Source organism: Pelmatolapia mariae, linkage group LG16_19 (assembly GCF_036321145.2).
Source record: "Pelmatolapia mariae isolate MD_Pm_ZW linkage group LG16_19, Pm_UMD_F_2, whole genome shotgun sequence".
Lineage (NCBI taxonomy): Eukaryota > Metazoa > Chordata > Actinopteri > Cichliformes > Cichlidae > Pelmatolapia > Pelmatolapia mariae.
This window is the reverse complement of record NC_086241.1, coordinates 2,461,549-2,479,106: the sequence shown is the minus strand read 5'-3', so window position 1 is coordinate 2,479,106 and position 17,558 is coordinate 2,461,549. Positions and strand designations below refer to the sequence as shown.

Sequence of the window (17,558 nt, the reverse complement as noted above, 5' to 3'; positions counted from 1 at the left end):
AGCGAGCGAGACCACCACACAGGGTTGTATTATTTCTTAATGAAAAGTAATGCTGTGCTGCTCTATTATTTTCATTAAGTCAGGAGGAACTGTGCTTTCTCTTTGTGAAATCAGAAACAAATGCACTCTAGACGTTTTTTCTTTATGTCTCTTCTTGTCGATATTGCTCTCTACTTATCTTCCAGCCGTGTGCTACAATACCTCCCTCCCTCTCTCTCTCAGGCTTACTCCATTCTGGTCTCTCAAGGCTGATTGTTTTCTAATTGGTGTAGTGCCAGGGGTCATGGTTGTTATGGAAACCTGCAAGGGGTACTTGGAAGGGTTGGACCTGGTGCTGGTGGTGGCTGGGTAAGGGTGGGGAGGGGGCACCCACTCAAGAAAACTGAGGGCAGCTCTTATCCGAGGCTTAGGTAGTCACTTCAGAAAATGGACTGGGTGTTGGTGTGCCACAGTCTTTTTGTGCAGAAACCATCACAGTCTGATTGGCGACTCACAACTTCCAACATCTGCTGGAGGATCGACACTTAGCTTTAAGGTAAATTTAAAGGTTGGTTTCACTTAAGCTATAGGCTGTGGTTTCTAAAGTCAGGGCTAAGGAGGGCACAGTGAATGCATTTTCACCAAGTCTCCTCACAGAGACAGAAACACCTGCATGAGTGTGATCAGCAGCAAAGATACTCTCATTAAACTCTATTTATCTTTGCCAAAGCAATCATAAGCTGCTGATTAAAAAAACTGAGGGGTGGCACTACACTGTTTGAATAGATGATGCTGGGAGGCCTGTTAGAAGGACAGTCTATCAGAAGAAACGCCAACGTGAGAAATCCTTCCCTCGGTGGAAAGAGTCCTCTGAAAATGTGTGCAACTGTCACAATAGATTATACGGGCGCATGGATTATTAAATTTGAGGCTGTGTTTGTAGACGTGAAGAGAGGATGTGGCTCATTTATTTGAAAACACATTTATGCTAGTGCTTATTATCTTTACCAAATGTGTTGTGTCTGGATGCCTCAGTGTGTGTTTGTGTGCGTCCAATGAGTTTACTAAATGAGTCTGCACTAAACTCTGCCATGCATATGGAATTAAGCTGGATGTGCCCTTTGGAATTAAAGGTGGTAGGCTACTTGAGAAGCAGACAGCATGATATATCGCTGTGCTGTGTGGTTAAATAACTGTCCTTCCATAATAGAACTGTTTAACACAAATCCCTGACTAACCAAATAACTAAATATAATCTTAGAATGTAAGGTTCACGCATGAAGCCAGCTATACAAAGAGAAACAAATTCCTATCCATTAGAAAATACATTAGAATCCACATATTGCATACAAATGTAGTACTGTAGATGTAAATGCTGCCTGAAACTGATATGATGTTTAAAGGTTTAAGTTTTCAGTGCGAGATGTAAATTTCAAATAACTTCTGTTTTTTAACCCTCCCAATAGAAAAGTAGAATCCCAGCTACGGTGGCTGCTGTAGGACAAACATGTTTTAGTCAGCCAAGAGCTCAAAAATATCAAGTTTCTACTGTACCGTCGTAACGCCTGTGGCCAGCCAGTGTGATTCTGCTACTGTTTGCACCCTATCTGCACCCGCCCCAGAGTTTTTCCCAATCTGTGGAAGGCTGTGAGTGCACCGTTTACCTCAGCTGTCAATGCTGGGTGAGAAGCGTCCACCTTTATTTAGTCTGGAAGAGGCTGTTAGGCTCAGACAGAGTCTGCCATGAGTCAGTAAATCAGAAAAGCTCACTTCTGATCAATAACTGAGGTGAATCATTGAGGATATGCTGAACTATCAGTAAGCGCTGCTGTTAGCGACTCTTAGCCTCTGTTACCTCTTGTTAGCCACTGTTAGCTTTTGTTAGCTGCTGTTAAGTAATATTAGTAAACATTCTTTGAAGTGGATGTAACTGTTGGACACTTAGTGAAGAAACTCTCCTAATATATATGAATGTAATCAGACTGTTTATCAAAGGAAAGTGTATAAAATTAACTGGCATAACATTATTTTATAAGTAGCCGTTGTTGTTTAGCTAGCTGTTGTTAGCTGTCCAACAAGAGCTAGCTAAACAGCATTAAACATTATTTATTAGCTTTAATAAATAATTGGAACAATGAACATGTCTATGCACGTTTCCATGTGTTAGAGCCCTGACTTCAGTGCTGGAGATGAGGTATGAGGTGAGGATGAAGTTTATTAAGATGCTAGTGACGCCGTCTCTTTCCTTCCTGTTTGACGAAGTTTATGAGAATGCATTAGAAGATGTAATTGCATACTATTCTATGCATATTTTTGATTACAATATCCTTTTTTCTATTAAATAACTTATTATTTAGGACACCTTTAAACTCAAATAATGGAAGAATGATGGGGTTATTGCAGAAAAATTCATATAAAGTGTGCTCTTCTCTTGTCTCTGTTTTCCAGAACTGTCACAATCTACTGCACGATCAAGCTCTAGCTAACAATTGACTGCCTGCTCACTGCTGATGTGATCTTTCTTGCACGCTTCATAGACACCTACAGATATGTAGGCATCTGTATTTGTTAGGCGTTTTTGGTGTTGGTCTCAGGGATGTTATCTATCACTTAAGTTATCATCACCATCCAATATCAGCTGGCACACTACAGATCCTGCTTTGTAATCTGGCTTTTAGAGCCATTTTCAATCAACTTTCTTTCTAACACACGTGAATCTGCACCTAACACACACCTCACTCCACGAGCACACGTAGCTGGGTTCAGCTGTGAGCTGCACGGTGTTTCTGTCACTGTGTTGGTCTTTGTGTCGATGTGTGTGTGTGTGTGTGTTTGCATGCATGTGTGTGAAATAGGTGTTCTTCACTGCTTTGCTGACGTGCTGATGGAGTTCTTAGAGATTTTGTTTATCTCCCATATGCATACAGTGGCTCAGGCCTCCCTTGACGCACAGCAGCACACACACACACACACACACACACACACACCGCTGACACACTAACTTCTTTTTCTAGCACCATCGATTACTGTCAGCCAATACCTGCACTTCCTTCTGTCTGCATCATCAGGTTTCAGGAAGTGATGATAAATGAACAGCACTGTCTGCCAAAACCTGTGGCCATAGATATATAGCTCTAAAGAAATCAAAACATTTTAAGACGCGTGCTGCTTTAAATAAGGAAAGAGAAGACGAGATTTTAAATTTAAATTAAATTTTCAAGTAATCTTCCCAACTATAAATTGGATTTAACAAAATAAGTATTAAAGCCTAAGTTCAGAGGTTTTATTGGTTTTACAGATTATATAAGGCAAACCATTTGAAAAAGAACATTTTTATTATTTTGTTATATAAATATAACATTTAATATTTTTGCATAGAATGAGATTTATGAGTGGGAGACTTAATACAGCAACATATTGTGAAATTTCTTCTTGTAATACATTATCAATACACTACTGGCAAATATCAATATTTTGTCTTCGAACATGGAGGCACTCTAAACTGATTTCCCACCCTGCCAATTAGACTTACCAGAATAGCTACTCTGTGGCTCTCTGTGGTGGCGCTTATCAAATTAATTAGAGTAAAGTAAATGGCAGTTAACCAGCTTCCAGTGAAGAAGAAAAACTCAGAGAGGGGGGAATTTGTGGACTGTTGGGGAAAACAGCTTTGTGAGATACTGTAGATGATTGTCTTTCAGCGTATTATCTGATTCCCAAGCCCAGTTTACATGCTGGTGAGACAGTTTTCTTTTTGTCCATCCTCTTAACAATTTGATTTCTTTTAATAACGTTGAGGGACTCGACACTGTGAATCAAGGTCAAAGAGTCCTGACTCTGCATTTAAAAAGAAAAACCCTCTTAGGCACGAAGGTAAGAATACAGGAAAGGCAGTGTCAGAAAACATCTCCGGGATGCTCGGAGCTGTCCATCAAACAGCTTTACTCCTTTGCAAGAAGACAGGTACAGAAATGAGGTGGATGCACACGTGTGTGGGAGAATATCTGCACTGGCAGATATATTCAGAGGTAAGTGAGCTGTGACTGACATCATAAAGGAAAGAAGTCAGGATTGGGAAACGGAGAGGAACACTGAGCCCTGCTTTCTTATGACACACACACACACACACACACACGGATGTTATGTGTACGTCAGTGCACAGCCACACATACTGAAGATTGAAGCACAAACAAGTCAATCTTTTCTTTTTGTCTGTCTCTATCTGTATTGTTTTAAAACTGGCACACACACGCGCGCGCGCACACACACACACGCGCGCGCGCACACACACACACACGCGCGCGCACACACACACACACACACACTGGCCTCAGGCAGATGAATGCGATTCAGTAGAAGAGCAAAGAGAATGGAAACATGAAGATGCCGCTGTACTGCAACACTGACGAGGAACAGGAGGTGGACTAAAAGTGACAGCACGCTTTGGTCATGTTCTGTGTATACACGACACCTTTCTGACACACAGGTAACAGTACGCTGTACCTGGGTGATGGCCCCTGTAACCCACTGATGGTGAACCTTTTTCACAAGCTCCACTGGGAGCCTCCCATGTGCCACACCTGGTGGGACTCTGGTGTATCCACAACTTTCTGAACTTTTGTATGTTCCAGGTATAGAATCTGAACGTAACTAATGAATAAGACCATTGTGCTCTCAAAATCCTTTTCGCCTTTTCATTACATCCCAACAAGGTCGGAGCTCCTTACCTGTCATTAGCCTGAGAGGGAGCAGGAGGAGACGTAGTTCCAGCTCCCCTTGATTTGTTGACTTTGGCGTAGAGCCTATCCAGAGGGTCATCATCGGGGATGACTCCGGGCTCGTTAGTATGATTTCCGTGCCCTTGAAAGCCGGAGGGGCCGAGAGGGGAAGGTGTACGAGCGTGCTGAAACGCGCTGTAGGGAGGCGACTGAGACAGAGGCTGTGGCACCGAGCCCATATCTCGGTCCCTGAAGGATTGTATACGGGCATAGTTGGGATCTGCGTCATCATCTTCAAAATCGGGATACGCCGAACCGCCGCCGCCACCCTGCCGCTGATCTCGTAACTCGGGATGCGATGCCTCAATCCTGGAAAGGAAACGCAGGACTAATTATTGCATCTATTGAATGTATTTTGATGAGTGGACTAACATAGAAAAAATCAAAAGCATAGAGCTCAGATATGACAGGCGTGGAGCATACAGAGGGGTGGAGACAGACTGATAAAGGTAATTAAAAGAGCTGTTAAAGTGAGCATTCATCCATCATCAACCAGTAAAACAAAAGATGTTCTTTAGCGTAGACAGACTAACACACCTCTGAGTGCATGCAGTATTTCAGTTATTTCATCCTAATCATCTCATGGATAGAAACCTCCCCACCTCTCTCTCTCTTCTTTCATCCTCTCGAGCTCATGGTCACTCAGGAGGTCTGACTTTTGTCGCTGCAGAGCGGCCTTCGCTTCCTTCTTCTCCTCTTTTTTCTTTCCAAATCTGGACACAAGCAAACATTGACACAGCATGTGGATCAAAAAGAAAGCCGGAGACAGCACACAGTACAGCTGGTATACAGGGGCGTAGCTAAAGGACAAACACTGCATCAGCACCACTCTTAAAAGAATCACAGGGCAGATACAGCCTGATTTTTTTCTCGCGTCTCACATACAAATAAACACGCATAGAAAAGTCAACTGAACCGACAACAGCTTCCACGATGGGTTAGTAAACTGGACAAACAGGTGGTTAACTCACTGCCGACGGACGCTGGAGTAAAAGGCACGCAGTTAATCCAGATTTGACAGAGGAAGGATACACACGAAGCTCAGTCTATACAAGCTAACATAAATTAAAAGACGGCATACGCGCGACAAACCTAAAGACCCGCTTTAAGTGGCCACATATCAATACTCAAACCACAGCAGTCAATACTGCTTCTGTGTGGTCAGCATCAACAGCGTACTCAGCACTAATGGACACCAGACAATTCATTACCTGGAGGAGATGCAGGCAGACACGCACACACACACACACACACACACACACACACACACACACACACACACACGCGACTGGATGTCATAATGAGCATCATTATATCTTCAGACTTTGCCGCCACTGCTGAAAATGAAAAGTGAACTAAAGTGGGAAATGAAAATGTAAGAACTGAGACGTCACTGCACTGATTTGGTGACGTTGGGGTGACTTTGTGTTTAAGCTGTGAGCTGGATAAAAATGACCTGAGTCAATATTTTCATGCTTTTGCATTGACGGAGCTCTAAGGCTCATCAAAAGTCTGTAAAGGTGAATAACACCTTAAAATCTGAGTTAACTTGCAGTTGTTGTTGTCAGGCACTGATCTCCGTCTGTGTTATGGTTTCCAGCTTTTTCACCCAATCAGGTTGTTTGCTCCATTTCAAACTCGTCTTCAAATGGATTCAACATTCTTATTAACATTTAATATCATCATCATTAATATTATTACCTTTATGTTACCAGGAAGTCCCACTGAGATCACCATCTGTCTCACAAGAGAGACTACAAATACAACATAAAGTATAAATCCAGAGCATACACATACACATTTAAAAATACCCAGAACTTAAAACTTTAATGGTTTAATGTTTCTTAAAAGAAACAGTATGCAACATTATGCTTTAGAATCTAAAGCATAATGAAGAATGCAGAAACACCTCCATCTAAAGTTTCTGTAAATGATTCTATGTCTAAGGTGAGGAAGAAAAGCAGCCATTCAGAGGAGCTGGCAACTACAAGTCCTGAGGACAGAGAAGGGTACAGATGTAGACAGGAAGTCCACCTAGAACGGCTTTATAAAGTAAAATATACGACCATATAAAATATAAGTGGTCAGTGAATGAAGACTGCAGAGGAAGCATGCATATACAGCAAATCACCAAAATTAATTACAGGCAAACAAGTAAAGTAAGATTTATTTCTAAAGTACAAACCAGGCCTCGCTTTAAACTTCCTAATAAGATTAGCACTGCGTGCACTGAGAAATCTACACACAGTGACAGTACAGCCAGTTTTGGGAGAGTCCTGTAAAGGACCTGTAGTTAAAGCACCTTCCACAGCAATGGCAGCTCAGTGTCTTCTTGGGAACGAGCCCAAAGATTAAAACTGTCTTTGTCCCATTTCAGGCACAGATGTTCAATCTCCACCCGCTTGGATGAGGAGCAATAGTGCACTGCTATTTTCAGGTTAGGTTCAAGTCCAGACAGTACCTGGGAACTCCAGGCCTTTCGTACCTTTCCAGTAACGCTTCCTGTATTTTCCTGGCGTCACGATGACGTTTTTGCATAAGTTCAATAATGAAGATCTGTAATCAGTCACCTGCCTGCTGTCCTGGGTGTTGGTCTGCTGTTCTCTACATCACTACCGCTTCCCTCGCTGTCGATCTCAATGCTGCCATCAGTATTCTTGTCCAATCATCTTCCTGCCTGCCTTCTTTGAGCCAACCAGCCTCCACTTTGCGTAGTTTAAATCTGTGCTCTCTGTTATTCTCCCTTTCAGACTCTCATTCATGCAACCCACCTCCACCCATCTGCACCTCACAGACACATTAGTCAGAGCTCCACCCAGGCCTCAGTCTTCATCTTCACCACCATCGTCTAGACTTCGGTTGGTCCTTCAATTCTGCCGTGTTGGTCTAATCACCAAACTCTTAATTTCTCCATCTCAATAAATTCAGTTCTTCCAAGAGATCTCTCCTTCTTGAACTTCTGCTTGTTGTGCCGTTAGCATGTAAACTTCTGCTCAGCACACTGGAAGACGTTTTCACCGGAGACAGCTCGAGGCTATTATCCGCTACAGAAAGAGCTTCCAACATAGCAATGCTGCCACCACTGTGTTTGACTGTAGGGATGGTATTAATGAGGTGCTGCTCAGTGTCTGGTTTCCTCCAGTTAGATCCCTCTTGGCAAACTCCACGGCGGCCAGTCATGTGACTTATGGAAAATGGGGGCCGACCACAAAGGTTTGAGCGGTGAAGTGCTGCCACTCAGAAACTTTGGGTCTCATTCATAGTGACTCCTGTTGGCTCACCGATGCCCTGAAAACTCAGTCGGTGGCTCCAAACTTGATGATGGAGGCAGTTGTGCTGCTGCTAAAGACATTTACGTGTATCCGTCTTTAGATGAGTCTGTGTCCTCTCAGCAACCTTATTTTAACTCTGATTTACAAAAGATTTAAAAATCATTGTTGGACAATGAAAATAAAAATAATAAATAACGAGTATAGAATGAAACATGTTCCTGTGCACTGTAATTAGCCAGGCACAAACTTCCTCAAAGAGCAACCAAACAAAATGTTCTCTTTTCCATGATCCAGTTTGAAATTCCACAGAGAATTAGCATCTCTGCAAGCAGAACTTCCACATCTCTATCTTTAGGGTAATTAAGAAGACTTGTACTGTACAAATCTGTTTAGCAGCATTAGCACTGGAGCATTACATTTATACATTTACGTTACAAAACCTGCGCACATTTTCATTAGTTTAGAAACAAAATATCTCTATACTCCCCCTTTTCTCTCTTCTCGTTCCCCTCACCCTAAAGCTTCTGCAGTTTTTGACTCCCCCTCCTTCAGCCTGGTTCTGCCAGAGGTCACTTCCTGTTAAAAGAGAGCGCTTCCTCCCCACTGTTGTCAAGCTGTTGCTCAAAAGAGATCATCTGATTGTGCCTCACAAAATAAACCACCTGGAGGAGATGTTGGTGTAAACTGGTGCTGTATAAATAAAATTCACTTGAAAATCGTAACCAAGTATGATCTTTCCGCACTAAACCATTTAGAGGTGTTTACTGTACTCCCAGCTCGATGGGGAGAAGGTAGCTCATTAAAGTTTACAACCAGCTGCTGTACAGTCGGGAGGACATGGTGAATTGAGCCAGTATTAAATACTTAATACCTCCAACACACAAACCATGACCTTATAACAGCCTTTATGTTTAATTTATCAGGTGAATTTATTGATATATGATCGTGCCACTATACCTGCGACTGTTGTTATTTCAAACAGTCGCAGTTTCTCTAAAGTGCGAGTGTTTTGTTGTTTTAGCGCGTGCATATCACTGCTTCTACAATAAAAGAAGGTATATTGTGAGCACAGAGGTAATAGGTTTCTTTGAAATGCCTCATGTAGACTGGGGAAAAGCCTATTTACCACCCACAGAGGTGGACGCGATGGGCAATGAAGGGCACCAATCATCTGTGTGAATTAACAGCACGTGTGTGTGTTTGCCTCACAGGAGACGAGCCTTGCTCTAATTACCGCTGCCTATAGAGGCTTACCCTTTCCTTCAACTCCTTCTCGTACCCTTCCTCACAGCTCTTTTATGTCTACTCCTTCTGACCCGTCTCCTCAGCGCACGCTTTCCTCCCATTAACCTTATTTCTCTTTCGTTTCATCCGTAGCGTACCTTGCTTTCACACCTCAGCCTCTCCTTTGACGTTTTGCTCCTTCCCTTTGCTATCAAGCACTTCTCTCTTAAACTAATCTCTCTCCTCTCTTCGATGCTTCTCCTCACCCCTGCGTCCTGTCCAGTGTCGGCTTCTCATACTAACAGAAAGAATAGATGGTAAAGTGAACACAACATATATCTAACAACAGAACCCTTCTCCGAAAATGAAAGAACACATTTAGCACCAAGATTATCGCCATGTCTTGCTAATTTGAAGCACACACACACCTTCATACACCAACTTACTTTCTGCACAATGCTCAGTCTTTTGCACGACCCACTGTCATTGTTGCATTTGTCTATTGCACTGATGTGTCTGCACCGTCTGGTGTTACACGGTCGTTGTTTTTTTGCAGTTTTTGCACATTTGCACTTTATGCAGTCCTGTGTTGATTGTCTTGTGTCATACGTAGCAACGTGGTCTTGGAGGAATGTTGTCTCGTTTCACTGCGTACTGTACCACTGCACATGGTTGGCCATTTGACTTGACTTGAACTACTTTAATAGAAACTCATTATAAATAACGCTGGTTACACAGGTCCGAACGGCGTGTTCACAACCTCGTCCAAGCCTCCTCAGATCGAATGGATCAGCTTTCAATTGTCTCCAGAACAGTTTCCAAAGTTTACTCAGAACGCTGCTGGAAAATAAATAAACCAACATCTAAAAGGTCGGAGTTCAGAAGGCAGAACGTGTTGGTGATGGGGGAAGTCAGACGGGAATGCCCTAAACTGGTTGAAGCTGACAGAAAGGCTTTACAAACTTGGAAAACCAATCTCAAGAACACAAATGTGCGGCTACAGTGGACAGCTAAAAATTGGACCGCTGAAGACTGGAAATATGTTGCCTGGTCTGTTGAATTATCAATTTCTGCTTAAGGACACAGATGGTAGAGTCAGAAATTGGCAACAGCGCCACGAATCCTGGTGGTGTTCCCTACACCATGGCATAATGGTGCATGGAGTGCTTCCTTGGCACGCTTTGGGCCCAGCAGTATCACTCCGCGGTGGTGCAGCTGACCATGGAGAGTCTTTATGACCACAAATTATCATCTTCTTGGAGGTGGTGATGATATAGAAAAGAAGATGTGCATCTGAAATGCACGTTTCCGTGTGAAATCACGATGCCATGGATTCTTTTATATATCAGCACCATGTTAATGCGGTTTTCTGTTGGCAGGCGTAGTTTTGACGCCGCACACAACAATCCTTAATTTGTCACTTATCCTTCATTTGCCCATTTTTTCTTATCTTCTCTGACTGAAAATAGACAAGTAACCACATCCAGCTATAGACGATTTACATACGCTTTGCAGCAAAATGAAAGAACAGCTGAAGAAGAAGAAAGAGATTCAAAGAAAACGGACACACACAGCTTAATTAAGCCCACTCTCCCATCCTGGAACACACAGTCGAACAAAGATTCATTCTTAGGAAATAAAAATAAAACACAGTAAAGTCCTGCCACTACCTTCCGCCTGAGCACGTAGGGTTTCCGAATCAACACTCCTGCTGAGTGTATTCGTCGTGCACGCGCACACGCGGTAAGAAAAGTTAACTAACACATAAATAAACTGGAGACACACAGGCACGCTTTGATTCTGTCCCTCTAAATGCCGCTTTGTTGAACAATGGGTAAAAATAAAACTTGTTTCATTTTTGTTTCGTTCAATCTTTCGTTCAACAACCCGTCGACGTCTCTCCTTTCATCTTCTCCTTTGTTAAACGTCTTTTGTCCAACGAAGATAATCAGTTAAATCACAAACCACTGCCTGCATGTAATCACTGTGCACAGAAGTAGAAAGGTCTCACAGGTGAGACTTCACTTTTCCAGTTTTTTTTCTTTATGCGCTTCATTTATTTGACACTTAAAAACACATTTGGATCATTTTTCTATTTGATGAATTGAAACCACCTAAAAGTGGAAAGGATTTAAAATGTAAAATCAAACAGACACACACACACACACACAGCCTGATGAGATTTTAAAATGTACAAGTTCCGATGATATCGCCTGAGAAGCATTGTTTCACAAGAAATATCAGAGTAAGATTAGCAGCTGATTAACAGCCAGTTAGGACGAATACATCACCTCTTGTTGTGTCATTAGTGGGAGCAGAACATAACTCATGAATATTCAGGAAGTAACACCTCAGTCTGTATGGAAAGTGTATGGCTCCTCATTTACATGTGAGAAAGTTTGCTCTACAGCCGGTTTTCCTAAAGCTCCCATCTGTGTAGGGAAAAGAAATCAAACACTTAACCTAAAAGTCCGACCAAGACGGGACCTGCATCTTTGGGAATATGTGCGTACTTACAGTCTGCTTATTACAGTAAACGGCCGTGTCTCGCTTTAATCCCAAGCTTCATGAAAGAGAGACGCCCACAGTGGGTAGAGTACACAGACAGTAAAACACTGTGGCAACACCGTCGATGTTTCAGAAACTTTACGGTACATGTCATCACGGCAGATGGCGAGAAAGACTGTTCGCGCTTGACTGCTGTGTCATTTCGGTCTTACTTTTAGTTTAATTTGTTGAAGACAGGTGGTGGCTACTCTATATAAGTGATAGGCGTGTTTATGTTAGACATGGATTTTCAACTTCTGCTTCTCCGTGTGAGCTCTTCACACAAATCTGGTGTGTTAGTTAGATTTTTCTGTTTAAACAGAACAGACCAGTGAAGACTTCCTGACTGTAAACACAGAATCACCGACAGAGAAAAGATAGCATGTGGAAGACTTTTGGCTTGCTGTTACAGTCCAGACCAGTTTCACCAGTTACAGCAAAGCAGCCCCAGACTATCGCGCCACCACCACCATGTTTGACCGTTGCTATGATGTTCAGTTAGTTTTCCGTCATACGTAACAGGACTCAAACCTTCCGCAAAGTTCAGCCTTTATCTCCTCAGTCTTGGAAATCATCCAGATGTTTTTTGGCAGATGTGAAACAGTGGTTCTCAGCAGTGGTTCTCTCCTTGGACTTTCTTATTGTTGAATCATGAACTCTGACCTTAACTGAGCCAAATGAGGCCTGCACTTCTTTAGATGTTGTTGTTGGTTCGCATGTGAGCTCCTGGATGAGTAGCTGAAGTGCTCTCAGAGTCATTTTGGTGGGCCGGTTGCTGCTGAGAAGGTTCACCGTGGTTCCAGATTTCCTTCACGTGTGGATAACGGCTCTCACCGTGTTTCATTGGAGTCACAAAGCCTTAGAAATGTCTCTGTAACCCTTTCAGACCGACAGATGTCAGTGACTTTGTGTCACAGCTGTTTCTTTAGATTGCGGCTGCTTTTAGAGATCTTTTAGTCACTTGTGATTTCTTCATTCAGCAGGTCTGGCAGTGATCGGGGTGTGGGTAGTGAAATTAAACTCTGCTTTCCAAAAAAATTTGGTTAATTAGTTTTTTCATGATTGAACTCAGTTGTTACAACATTCAGGTTTTAGTGAAGGAAGCAAACAGTACCAGCCATTATGTTGACTTTACATCCAGCAGACAGATGTTACTCAGCAAAAACACTCGTAACAATGTACAATCCACACACATTAACATGCACACAGATGTGGAGTGCCGAGTCTTCAGATGGCTGTTACACACCTGCGCTTCCCGATAAACCCACTGACAACCGAGAAAAATCTGGCAAAACATCTGTGACTCTCACTTCATCTATTCTTTCCTTTCTCCTGCTCTTCTCTCACTCCCTCCCTCTACCACTCCTAGGACACGCCCTCCTTTCCTATCATTGGAAAATAGATCCATGAGGGAATGGGTGATTGACAAGTGTGATACAATAACGTGCACGTACGCACATACACATACACGCTCTGATGACTGACAGGCATGACATCAGTCAGTGACACCCCAATGACTTCCTGTCAAGACGTTTGATTGGCAGAGTCCTTCCCCTGCTTCAAGCATGTGCTCTCTAATCATGAAACAATGAAATTCAGCGTCTGGTCAGAAGCCTGTTTTTTCCCCTGCTTGGGGAATTTGGAGTCGTCTTCCATGCGCAAAATTTTCGAGTGCCTTGAAATCTCATTTCTACTGCACGTGTCTATCTTCATGTACAGTTGGAAGCAAATTAAAACCTCCTGCGGCCACTAAGACTGTTCTCAATGCCCCTGTGCAAGCTGCAAGCCAAAATGCAAAAATCTAAGATGCATGCATTCGAGTTTAATGCAAAATAAAAGTTGCAACTGAGTCTAAATGTGGAATTGAATGAAATGAAAAGTTGTCTAAGGACAACTGCAGCAACCAAAGCAATCATGAGGTGGTTCAATTTCAACCATCTGTAACCCCCGGCAACCAGTCACTAAAAAGCTGGGGAATACACAATTTTCCCTGGCAACCACTGGTTACCAGGGGTTACTGACTGGTTTTTAGGTCTGCATGAATTGAACTTGGCATCAGATTTTGCAGAAACTGCCAGCAAACTCTAGGAGCCATTTGCAAACTGGTTGCAAAGCAAACAGTTGCAAGATAATCCCAGACCAGTTTCCCGGTCGCTATGGCTGAGGGTTAACTGAGAAAGAAGCTGGTCTGACTCAAGCAACCTGAGTGTGAAGATAATATACATTTATAAATGACATTTGTTGGACCTGTGCTAAGATCGGGAGTGAAATACGGCCTCCATCAAACTGCCAACATGTCATTTCTTCACAGCCTATTTAAGTGCTGCAACTGTACAGCAGCAACTCTTACAGGCAGCTTAATTCAAACACAGCAGAGCTCCACCAATCAGAAAATCTCCAGCAAATGATGGGGACTGCAGCATCAAAGTAAGTCCATTTTCTGCCATCAACCTTTTCATCTAAGCACCACACACACACATTCAAAAGCACACAGGCATACAGTATGCACAGACTCGGGCTAATAGGCCTAGCATGAAGCTCAACCATTACACAGCCCACAATGGAGCTAGTCAGCCCTAATGGGCCCCACCGTTGAGATGGGCTAATAGTCCCAGCGATGGAGCACTTTAAGTCTAACAGAGATGCAGCATTATGACCAGCTGGAAAAAGCGCAGAGAGCGGGAGAGGAGCCACGAGGAAAAAATGGGACAATATGGGGGAAGTCTAATTACTGGTATCAGTGAGAGGTAAAAAAATGGGCTAAAGGCTCAAAGCTCTTTAAGTATACATGTGGCATTCATGTGAAACCTTTTCAATCATTATAAATGATAGTCAGCAAACACATCCACACACACACGTGGTGCTTCATATAGGCAGACCCATTAGATATCAGATATTTTAATAAACATAGTTTAAATTTGAAAATGAACAGCGTGCACACACACACACACACGCATCAATAACCACATGAATATGATGCAGTGACAGCAGCAGCGCCCGCTTACATTTTGTTCTGGTAGACCTCGTCCTCTCCCAGTCACACCTGATAGATCGCCATATTTTCATTTGTACAGACTGTCTCTCTCCCTTCCTCTTTCACAGCCGGTCGCACACACACAGACGACGGACCAGCTCAACAACCGTACTCTCCACCAGTGTAAATTATGTGCAGAGCACAGAGTTATGGCTGCGTGTACACACTATATCTCTGTACACATAAAGCACAATAACATGACGCTAAACAGTCTGAGCAAGAAAGACAAAAGACGCACAACTTTACAGAAAAAGAAATGCATCCACACACACTCTCTGGAAGAGTCACAGTAACCATGTGCCAACTATATGACAACCATCTGACTGTGTGACCAATCGTGTTTTATCAGCACATGAATATTCATGACGGTGGGCTGGTTACCACAGTGCACGCACACACACACACACATGCAGATGACTGGCATATCTGATTGGCAAGTGGCAACGGTTCAGATGACGGAGCCAGCTGTCCACTTTAAAGGGCATTTGAAACAAACATTTAGAGTTGGACGTTGTCGCCGAGGTTAATGAGAATGAGACATACAGTAATTACGTTACTGCAGGTACTTGCAACGCTGAACCCTCCCTTCATCCAACTTAACAATTCAAATCACAAAATCCAGTAAAGTAAGCGTCTTCAGAGGCGGTGCACGATCAGCGAGGTAACGCAGCGGTTGAATTCGAGTTTCAAACGTGCGAACCGTCTATAACAAACATGCACATTTACTACTGTACAACCAGAGAGCTGCAGTAAGGCAGAGTATCCCATACTGCCTCTCCTCCAGACCATTAGGCCAATCAGAGGTGCCCTTAGATGAATATGACAAATCAGCAGCTCGCCCCAGATTGAACTGTACTGAATAGCACCAATTTGCCTTCTCAGTCTACCACCATTACATGCAATCAAATGCAGATAGAGAGCGGGAGCTGGAGGGAGCAGACGGAGAGGGAAAAATTGGAATGATGCAAAGATTAGCGGGGTGGGAATGGAGAGAGGGGGTGGGGGTGGTCGCTGCAGAAAGATGGCAAGGAAGAGGAGAAGGAGAGAAAGGTTGAGATTATCACTGGGCTCTAATCAAGACCCTCTTACAGTGATGAGCGATGAGGTGTAGGGGAAAGGTCTAAAAATATCCTCGGGTGTATTATATGGTTTTAAAGCACTCGTGGCGAGATGTGATGGGAGAGCCGGTGGTTAGATGAAAGGATGGACGGAGAGGAGGCTCGCTTAGATTAAACTGGAGATGTTCTCGGGTGCGCGGCGTAGGCTGTCCAAACCGTAATCAAACAGAGTGGCAGACAAGAGGAAGAGAGGTGGATGAACACACGCAGAAGGTATCGCTGTAACCTTCGCTGAACTCTGAGGCACTTAAAACAAAGACAAACGTGATGGAGCGACGGAGGCGGAAAAACCACATCCTTCAGTCTGTGATGTGTGATGGAGGTGTGCGCCACAAAAACCAGCAACAAAAGACAATTTAGAAAGAGAAGGAGGTACATTCTGTCATCGTTTATATAAACATGATTTATGACTGATAGTTACTCAGCTGTTTGTAGTGTGTATTTTATAAGAAGTATTAAATACTAGTACATGAATGTTGTTGTTGGACCTTAACTGCTGATTTCAGACAAAAGTGATGAAGATCAAACGTTTCGTCATGAATGACATCAGCAGTTATTTTGATAACATGTTTAAATTAATGCTGTCAGCGTTAATCTCGTTAAAATGACGTTAACGCCATAACCGCATTAACGGAGCAAATCTCCGTTAGCAAGTTAGCGCGGATCGCCCCGTGCGTGGGGCTGCACGGCGCTAACGCGTTAATGAGCTAATCGCGCTGACATGTTGACGCCGTGCAGCCCCACGCAGGGGGCGATCCGCGCTAACTTGCTAACGGAGATTTGCTCCGTTAATGCGGTTATGGCGTTAACGTCATTTTAACGAGATTAACGCTGACAGCATTAATTTAAATGACATCATTCATCTCAAGTCCGAAGATTCACCTGGCTTCCATAAACTTGCAGTGCTGTGCAAAAGTCTTGATCCTCTCCTCATTTCTTTACGTTTGCTTCTAACGAGGTACACTTCACTCTAGTTTTCTTTGTTAGTAGGTCTACAGTTTCCAGACTTTCTGAGGGTCTTTCAGAGTTTACTTTGCTTTCATCGGTTTCAGTCGTTCTACCTGAGCATTTTCGGAGGAATGGTTTTGTGGGGTGTTTCTTTGTTAAGCCACTTAACACTGATCTGTGAATCATTCAAGCATGAAAAGGCACCTTGAGGGAGAAACCAGTGTTGCTTCTGCACATAACAGAGAACCAGTCTTAAACTGGATCGTTGGCCACTTTGTTACTAGCAGCCTGTTGCAAAAACAGATTGTTTGTTCCCATTAAGAGTGGGCAAGATAGCATCAAAACTAATATTTCGATCACATATTTCAAAGACATTTGCAGTAATTATATTTGTGACAGTATATAAAAATGCTGCAGCTTACAGGAAGCAGCATTGATTTATTTCTGCAAACAAATGCTGGAAAGCATTTTTTTTTAAGTACCATCAGATTTAGATTCTTGCATCTGGAAAGCATGTGATTGGAAACAGCTTCGTTTTTCAGCATGACAGTGATTCCAAACACGCTGCCAGTGCAGTAAACAACACACAAACAACAAAAACCGTCACGGATCGGCCTTCCCACAGCCATCATCTCGACAGGAAACTGAATGAGCGGCA

At 43.1% G+C, this 17,558-nt stretch overlaps 1 protein-coding gene across 4 annotated transcripts in view; it reads right to left on the bottom strand.

Annotated features, from left to right (window-relative positions):
* pard3bb (par-3 family cell polarity regulator beta b) overlaps positions 1–17,558 on the bottom strand; it is a 222,297-nt gene that overhangs the window by 66,271 nt on the left and 138,468 nt on the right. For all 4 annotated transcript variants that reach the window (XM_063497300.1, XM_063497302.1, XM_063497301.1 and 1 more), the window contains 2 exons: positions 5,360–5,470; positions 4,707–5,066 (listed from right to left, as the gene is read on the bottom strand). In XM_063497300.1, coding sequence (XP_063353370.1) covers positions 4,707–5,066; positions 5,360–5,470 — 471 coding nt within the window. The remainder of the gene's footprint in view (positions 1–4,706; positions 5,067–5,359; positions 5,471–17,558) is intronic.